Source organism: Physcomitrium patens, chromosome 20 (assembly GCF_059467195.1).
Source record: "Physcomitrium patens ecotype Gransden chromosome 20, ASM5946719v1, whole genome shotgun sequence".
In the NCBI taxonomy this organism is placed as follows: Eukaryota; Viridiplantae; Streptophyta; class Bryopsida; order Funariales; family Funariaceae; genus Physcomitrium; species Physcomitrium patens.
The window spans coordinates 16,740,076-16,749,940 of NC_143429.1; the positions used below are offsets into that span (position 1 = coordinate 16,740,076).

Here is a 9,865-nt window from a genome sequence, read left to right on the forward strand (position 1 = left end):
CTGGGTGACGAATGGATACATTTTGAAACATTTTTTCAATTAGCAGTATCTGATTGATCGTACATACAGGCATTTGTATATTTCAATCATATGCAAGCTTTCAGACCAACGTCGGAATGGAAAATTCCACTTTATACACTCTGGCGCATGATTATTCAAAGGCTCTGATTACCGTTAAACCGATCTCATAATCTATTTACTAAGCGGCAGATTTGGAATTGGTTTATGTATGACATATAACTATGATTGGAATGATACAGCACTTCTGTTGCCTATAATTTCGTTTTCAAAAAAACCACCAAACCATCTTGCAAATCCTGTGCTGTCCGCAGTTCCCACTATTTAAATTTGTCACAACAAGCGATATGATACTGTTCTTCAAATAAGCTGAGGATTGCGGACAGATTCGAGCCTAAGAAGTACTCTTGTAATAGGGGCATGAAGATAGGAGATCACAAGCATACAAGTGCCAGATAACATGAAACATCCAACTGTTGCAAGTGCCAATTTGCGAGAGCACGGAGATGGAATCCCATCTTCACATTTCCTAGGTTTAGGGTTTAGGGTTTGAGCTGGGAGGTTTAAAAAAGTTGAATTAATTTCATCCGAAAATGTACGCTCAAAATTTAAAGGATAATTTAGTAGATAAAGTATCAAAATTGGACATTTTTTATGCATAGAAAATATGCATGTATTTTTTAGAGGAAAAAATCACTTCTTTACTTTTTTACTTTTTATACTTTTTACTTTGTAGTAGATCTAGTGTCAACATGACTGTTGTCATATCTTTAAAAAACACGGAATATTATTTTTTCAATTTAACTATTATAAATATAAAATGTAAATTTTGGGATACTATAACCTGTACTATTGAAATTAAAGAAAGCGACACATGCATATGTTTAGATTCAGAGTAATTCTAAAAAATAAATAGCATGAAAAAACAAATTAATAATAGCATTATCATGTTTGAGTTGGAAGAACATTGGTTTTTAAACCTAGATAATAACCCGCATATAACCACAATTTTTTTTAAATACATTATTTAATTATTTAATTATTTTTTGAAATTAAAATAACATAAAATTATATTACCATAGTATTAACTAACGAAAAAATTATGAATAAAAATACCATAAAAAATGTGAAAGATATAAAAATTACATATTTCCTGCTTGTGGCATTAAGAAATGATTTTCATTAATTGAAGCAATTGTTGGTTAGAGACTAACAAACTTACTTATATTTAAGAAATAACATATATTAACTCTTTGTGAATCTGTTGAAAATTAATATAATATTTTTAATTTAAAAATAGAACCAAAACAAAAAAAAAACTCAATAATAACTAAAATATACAACCTTTTCCTATTTTTTTCTATTTTTCTATTTTTCTATTTTTTAAAAATTTAAAAGAAAAAGGAAACAAAGTAGAAATTTTATATAACTATCTAAATTTAGAATACACCAAAATTAAAATTAGAATAATTAATGTAGCTATACATAATGTTGTATTATTGTTATTATTAGTATTATCATCATCTAAGTTTCAAAGCATAAAAATAGTTCTTAGAAATTTAAAATCCAAATAGAAAAATCCATTGATATAGAGAAAAGGTAATTATATTTTGTTGAATAAATAACTTTAATAATATCATATACATATATATGAAAAAAGTTCAACACATTATTAGTAATAGTTCATCTAATCACAAAATTCTAGTAGTTCATTCTAAACAACCAATATTACACACATAATACTCAGTTAAATTAGTGACCACATAATGATTATTTATACTAAATTAAGTTTCTCTCATATAGAAATTTTGTTATATAAAAGTTTAGAACCTTTCATAAGTTAGTTTTTTTTTTAGAGAGAAGATAATTGAAATCTGTAGCTCTTAAGGCCACAAATCAAATATGTGTTAAGCATAAAAATGTATCTTATTTACTATAAGAAGTTTAACTAAACATTCAAAAAGAACAATATCAAATGTCATAGATTTGAATTGGTCTCATATGGTCCTGATTAAGATTAATAAATGATTTCTTGAGAAAACATTTTCTTCTCACTATAAGTAATAACACCATTAATTTTAAATATTTCAATTATCTATCTTTTATTGAGTTTTTTTTTTTTTTTGGGGGGGGGAGGGGCTATCTATTAATATCAAATGCATCAAGTGTTATACAGTATTATCAAAATAAATAATATTTAAATATTTAAATAAAAAAAATATGTATATTTCAATATTTCATATTATAAAATTACATAAAATGAAAATAAACTTCAAGATTCATAAATTTATTTAGAAAGAATTTAATGTTGAAATCTGATAAAAATACTTAATTTGAATATGCCTGAAAGAATTAGAATATACTTTTTAAATCTATGTTGTTTTTTCAGAAATACTCAGAAATTATAGATCAATTTCTCCTCTTTCATTTAATGTAAAAAACTATATCATGGTTTTTTAAACACATTTTTAATATTTGAACTTCTAATGCAATTTACTCCAACATTCTTAAGCTAAGTAACAATTAATTGCAATGATGGTAATGTGTTAAAAAATTATCATCTGAGATGTTAAATGTACATATCTTCGTTAATAATATCATCCATCATATTATCAACTTTAAATATCTATTACTTTCCGTCAAATAACATCACGAATATATATACAGTGACAAACAAAACCGAGTACAAAATCTGAAGTGCCAACTTTCAAGAGCAATTACAAAAATTTCAATGATTGCTTTATAAATCTGAAAGTTACATGGAATAATACACACAGTCTTGTACACACGTACAAAGTTGCACATCAAATTGATAACTAAACATCCTTCTACAAAGTCAAATCAACAACTATGTCTTGTACTCAGTATTGTTCAAAGAAAATCTTCAAACTTCAATATTTAGTCCAATAACCTTTTGCTTCCAAAACAGCTGAAATCCTTCTTGGCATACTTTTGTATAGTTTCTCACAATCTTTTGCATCAAAACTAGGATAAATACTACAAACATTCTCCCACAATTCTTGAACACCTCTTGGCCTTGGAGTGACTTGGCTTAAACGCTGTTTGAGAAGGGCCCAAAAATGTTCCATTGGATTCAAATCTAGAGATTGAGCTGGCCATCAAAGGAGCTGAAATGGCTGTGAAGATAGCCAAAACTGAACACTTTTTGCCGTATGTTTGGGATCATTATCATGTTGAAAAACCACCTTAGTAGGATCTAAGTTGTAATTTTGTGTGGTACTTTGCAAGTAGGTTTCTAAATTTTTTTTGTACAAGTGTTGCTCCATTCTACCTTCAATTTGATACCAAGCACCCGGCCCAAAAGCAGTCATACAACTCCAAATCATAATTGAACCACCACCATGTTTGACAGTTTGACTAACATGTTTAGGTCCAAGTCGTTCTCCTTCTCTCAACCAACACCAAGACCTACCATCTGAGTTGATTAGGTTAATCTTTGTCATCACTGAAAATAACCCATCTCCAATCATCAACAGTCCAATTTTTGTATTTATGAGCAAAACTCAACCTTGCAAGAACATGTCTTTTGGCAAGTAGAGGCTTCTTTTGTTGCACACAAGCACCCAAACCAGCTTCTCTCAAACCACACCTCAAGGTGATGTCTGAGAAGTGTTTACCTGTTTTTTCTCGAAGTTGTTTTGCAGCTGCACTCGCCGTTTTGAGACAACCAGCAGTGACAAGGTGCACACCAAGTCGCTTCTCTTGCTCTCCTAAAACCTTTGGACGTCCTCCTCTTTGCTTTTCTATTTCACCACTAATCTCCTTCCTCAGATGAGCTACTAAAGACTGACTCATTCCAAGTGAGTCTGCAACTTTTCTTGTAGAAACACCACTCCTAAGCTGCACCAATGCTTGGTGCTTCAATGACTCACACAACCAAGGCATAGAGATACAATTGACAAATCAACTTTCACTATAGATAGTACACAACAAGAGCAACACAACAAACAAAACATGCCCTCAAATCTTGCAACAAGGAGTGTACATTGAAATTTCGAAATTCAACAAGAAGAAGCAACCAAAACTGAGTACGCACGTCTGTGTGCTTCTACAACACTTTTCTCACAAACACTACTTCAAATGATAATGAGATTTTTCATCCATTTAGAAGACTGGATGAATACACACAATAAAAAAGTAATTCTATCAATTGACTTATGTGTTAGTTGGAAGGATCAATGAACTATGAGTGTTCAGATTTTGTACTCGGTTTTGTTTGTCACTGTATATATATATATATACATATACTAACAGAGTCAACCAACTATTCCTTCGTAGAAAAAGAAGGATTTATACAGCAACTTCAAGATAATTTATTACTATCAATCCGACCTTTATTGACATGATTTTATGCTCTAAAACATTCTTACTTATCAAGATTTTTTTATACATTAAAACAGTTAATAAGTTACTGTTTAATTAGAGAATAATTGATAAACTCCAATACATATTAATGTGTCGATCTCTAGGACAGCTCCACTCTGGACCAAGCAGGGTGATTCTTCGAAGCAGTGTTGTGGCATTCACATTCGTGGGTGAACTTCCACCATTCGTGGAAGCATGAAAGTGTTTATGATAAGTCACAGTAGGCACAACAACAAAAATATATTGGAGTTTTGCCTATTTCACCCTTATGACTTCTGCCGCATTTATGAAAATGCCGACAGCATAATCTTAAAAAATTACAGAAGTAGCAGGTTTCACCAGATAAACGAAATTTTCGTGGATATTAGCTTGTCAAGTAGATATGAAGGTTGTACAAACTTACATCTGAACAGGTTACTGGTTACCTTTAATCATCCACTAAATCGGTAAACTTTAGCCGCAACTCCTCCATCATCAAAGAAAGACCTTATGCTTTCCTTAACTGTTCTCGTTTCTGGAACGTTTCTGGAGCATTTCTGAACAAACTACTTGTAGACATTAGCTTTATATACAGAAACATAGCGCCCTGCATCCACTTGCTGGGCCGAGTATACTTTAATCCTACATCCTGTAGGTGATTCAGGATCAATAACGCGAGGCCGTTGCTCCTGAAGCTTCTTATATCATCTCTACACACAGCTTGGGCTGACAGCGATGCAACAAAATGCGTAACATAATTTAGCAGCACTGAGCCACTCAAAATCGCATATAAAGAAAGGTAACATTGACCTCAAAACAGATTCTTTTGTTTTAATACTCACTGTATGTAGGAGATACCAGTGATATCAGTCGCACGATCACCAGAAGAAGGGGGTTCATGAACTCCTTTCCTGTCAGGCATGTCGGATTCTTGACCTTCAGCACTCTGGAAGTCACTAGCATGGCATGTGTACTGCGATGTTGGGGTGTTGGGTGCGTCGTGTCCATATAAACCACCACCGTAGGAGTCTTCTGTAAGGGGCTGCATGTCTGACACAGTCTCCGGGCCACCGCCACTACCGAGGTTCCCAGAAGGAGGAGAATGTTTCTCGGAAGTAGAATCTAAATGTGCGTCTCGAGTTCCAGTAGAGCCTGTCGCAGGATCTTTACCGTGGTTATCACTGTCCGTCATCATAAATGTACTAGGATCCTTGGTTAGAACGCACCTTGAACAAAACAACAAGACACCCAATGATGTACATTGTCAGTTAGGACCAAATTCTAATACGAAAAATGACGACACCATCCAGTGAACAGAATATGAGTTTCAACAAGTGGATGTCTAAGCTGGATCTAGAGACTCATAGAAACAATCGCAATAGCCAAAGTACTTCAATAAACTCTTTCCAAACTTCTCATGCATATGTAGAAGCTAAGTAGGTCACAAAAGGGTCCTATCACGTTGTGCAATAACTGTCACCATGCATTAACTTTTTACAGATTGTGATTTCCTATACCGTCTAAAGGAAACCCTAAAAGCGGCTCTCCACAAGAAATGATGGTTTACATATCTAACTAGACGACATCTATCCACGACCGAATACAGACGAGCAAAAAGGCCAAAGACAAGGTAAAATTCAAAATGCCTCAGTTTTTTTTTTTTTTTTTTTTTTTTAATGTATTTGCAAAACAATTTGAGTCCAGGGCAAGAACTTGGTTGCGCAAATGAATGGAACAACGATTTGTAACAAATACCGCGTTTAGTAACGCGGATCTGTAGAACAGTTACCAATCCGTGACAGAGGATGGCCATCAAGAGATGAAAGGAGGGGTAATGGCCAACAAGTAGATTATGTACTAAAAGGGGGTAGGTAGGTAGGGTGGTGATGGTATTGGCTCACCTCTTGATATCCTCACTGCTGAAGTCGGATTCGTCATCCTCTGAGGCCATAGTGTTGGGTAATCAAATAAAATAAGTAAGCAGCAGCAGCAACGACAACGAAGAGGTAGAGAGGATGGAGGGCGGTGAGAAAGCAGCACAATACAGACCAAGATGCAGCAGGGTAGACTAATAAAGACGAAGAAGAAGCAGAAGAAGAATTGAAGAATTGAAGGGAAAAGTCAGCAAGCAAACAAACAAGCAAACCAGGGAGGGAGGGAGGGAGCTGTGGCGAGAGGGGGTGTGGAGGTGGGGGTCAAAAAGGAAAGTCGTGAAGCATTCATCTGGTTTAGCCGCACTCCCTCCCTCAGCGTCCAGATAAGTGGCGGGTGTTACACGTGTCACTCTTCTATGGCGACCAAGTGGCGAGTGCGTGTGAGATCTTATTTGTTGTTCTTATCCCTTCCCTCCCTCCCCTCTCTCTCTTGATTTATTAGATTTTGATGCGCTTATTATAATTTTACTTTATTTGTCTAGGTTATTTTACTTTATCATTCTAACATATCATATAAATTTACTAATAGAAAGTTAGATTCAACTCAAATCAAAACAACCCATCAGAATTCCACTTCTAAAAGTATTTGTCTCTATTTGAAAATTACCAGATACCATTTCACAATTGAGCACAAACTTTAAAATATTTTATTTCATTTTCATATATAGCTTTTAATTTATATATATATATATATATATATATATATATATTTTAAAACTATAAATTTTTAGTATGAAAGACTTATTAGATAATTTGAATGATATTTATATATTTTTTTAATAATTTCTACTTCTTAAAATTTTAGTAAGCTAGTTCATTGCATTTTTGGAAGTTAATTTTTGACATTATTGAACTTAAAAATTTACAGTTAAATTAAGAATAAGAAATATATTATTCATCATTTTAAGAAATAAAGCCATTTATTAATACCATTTTAAACCAACTCTTAAGTGTAATAAATTAGAGATGTTTTGTTGGTAAGAGGTTGTTGATTACTTTTTTAAAAATCTAATAACGTTTTATTAAATTTAACAGTTAAATTATTGTTTTGCATAAAATTATTTATACCTAACTTTTTAAGAATAGACATAAATTACAACATAATAATCAATAGCTAGGCTTTCAAAAATATTAATATAGGTTTAGAAGAGTCAATGGTCTAGATAATGCTATTGTAACATTATGTATAGAAAAAACCTGGTCACAAACTCAAAGAATCTGTTCTCATTGATTACCTTAACCCACCCACGAGATGTTTTCGTTTGGAGATAAACCGTACGAACAAGGATTGTTCTGCACTTACCACGACTAAATTGAGGAGCCAAACAAATCCCTATGTGACTGGACCGGAGGCTACTCCAACGACTAACAATTCTAGTCTGACTTTAAAACCAACAGGTCAAAGACAAGGTACAAATCCACTTATCCCTGGAACTGTAATTGAACATTCTAACCTTGCTGCACATGGGTTCCCCCTTGTAAAACAGAGGACATGGGGGGTTTAAAAAGGCAAATCTGGAGTGCAATCAACGAGGTCACTGGTAATAACTGCTGAAACAATTTTAAATGAAAATGCTCTACACGCCTCTGATGGCAGCACCTCGCTGGTTATGCAAATAAACATTTTAGCAATTTCTACACGCAGGCCTCGAATAGAGAAACTGCGGGCCAACAGCAGGAGGCACATCGGAGTAGTTCAATAGAAAATCAACCATTTGGGAGGAGCAGCAAGAGTCATGCTGTGCAGCATTGATGAAGATCGAAAACACAGCAAGATGTTAATCAGACCAGGTTGGATCTGAACCAAATTGCACACACACACAACCAATCAATACCTGGCCAAACGGCCTAATACAACTCTGGATTCACAACGTGAGACAACAAATTTGGAGCCGGAGGGATCTGTGACGGCATTCAAAACACGGGATTTCAGTCTCAGTCGCGGATGATGAGTCCGACAGTGGCATTGGAGAGGATCGCCAAGGCAACAATGAAATTCTCGGGAACAGAGGTTGCTCCTCACCACAAGGGCATCAATTATTGAACGTCCTCTTGCCTCAATCGAAGCCTTGATAAATGTTGACGATACAGATACAATCAGAACAATGTCAACAATTGGGTATGTCATAGAACAAGCCAACAAAGAGCACAACTCCCGCAACCAGTAACCAATATCCAGGAACAAGAGAAACATTGGAAGAAACAGTGACTGTTGAGACATCAAACAAGGTGAAGGGAGAGGTGTACACGAATTGGAATATTTTGGAATCTGCAAGTTGTGATGGAAACGCGATTTTGGGGTACTTCTGTGGCTATTGGCAGAAACATTACCGTAAATAATTAGGCAAAATCTGTCAGAATAGTATAAAGTTTATCATACAAATTACAAGCAAGAACTATCAACATTGTTACAAGCACCAAGGAGAAAAAACATCAATGACAACAATTATGAAATACAAAGTTTATGTATTTTGATGATATTGAAATATATTTAGAAGATGGTTTCACATAATATAATATATTAGTGTACATGAAATATTTTTCTCTATATCTTATTGGAGGTATTTTATGTGTAAACAAAATTATGAATATATTTTGAAATTAATCTAAAGTAGTTTTATGCATAATAAGTACTATAGCTCTAATCATGGCTACTTATAAAATAAGACTAGAAACCTAAAACAAAACAAAAATAGATATTATATAGTAAATTTCATAATATTTCCAAATTAGTCTAATTTTATATCATTCCAATATACATTATATATGTTAAATAAGTTATAGTCAATTTTGTTGGTGATATTGGAATGTAATCATTGTTTACAATGGAAAAAGATTCAAACAAAAAATAATTCCAATAATACCACTTATAGATTAAAAAAATCCAATACATTCTTGTAAATTTTTACTATTTTAATATTTGACATTATAATTACAAATAAAAATAAAACAGCAATAATTGCTACATAGACTACTAAAACAATCGTAGCAAAAAAGTCAAGACCTAAAAAAACAAGTAAACTAAAAATGTTGAAAAAACTAGGATGAAAAATGAAATAAAAAAGACAGGTCATGCCTTGTTGCTTGCTCACATCCCTCCTTTGTTTTCTTCTATTATTTTTTACTTTTTTTTTTCTTTCTTTCTTTTATTCCAACTTATTTTCTATAGTTGTTCCTAATTTTTGTTTCTCAATGCATTAGTGGTTTACAAGTGATCTTGAGAATTGTGCAATCTAGATTGCTTGAATTAATTAATCATATTGGAAGGCTTTAAGGCTAGATGATGATGAAGCTCTAGCACTATCCAACCATAGCTTCACTAGTATAAGGATCCTATGCCTTGAGACTCAACATGCATCTATAAAACAAGTAGAACTTAAAAAGCTATAAGAAGGCATAGGAATGCAAGATTTATACTTGATTGGTAAACTAATTGGAGTATGGACCAACTCTTAGATCCAAAGGGAGACATAGTAGGGCTAGTCTTTGCTAGCCCCTAAGCTAAGACAAGACCCTTATCCTATCAAGTCCAGTAGGCAAAAATTAAC

General features: G+C 33.3%; 1 protein-coding gene across 1 annotated transcript; it reads right to left on the bottom strand.

Annotated features, from left to right (window-relative positions):
- Window positions 1-4,627: 4,627 nt before the first annotated feature.
- On the bottom strand, window positions 4,628-6,572 carry LOC112273403 (uncharacterized). Its single transcript, XM_024502130.3, has 2 exons — window positions 6,285-6,572; window positions 4,628-5,609 (listed from the first exon to the last, which is right to left on the bottom strand). Exons 1-2 carry the CDS (start codon window positions 6,332-6,334, stop codon window positions 5,222-5,224), a joined length of 438 nt encoding a protein of 145 aa, XP_024357898.1. The 5' UTR covers window positions 6,335-6,572; the 3' UTR covers window positions 4,628-5,221.
- Between the last annotated feature and the right edge of the window lie 3,293 nt (window positions 6,573-9,865).

Coding starts and splice junctions, on each gene's coding strand:
- LOC112273403 (XM_024502130.3), bottom strand. CDS start 6,334: ATGGCCTCAGAGGATGACGAATCCGACTTCAGCAGTGAGGATATCAAG. Junction 5,610..6,284: donor AGCAGTGAGGATATCAAGAG/GTGAGCCAATAC, acceptor GTTTTGTTCAAG/GTGCGTTCTAACCAAGGATC.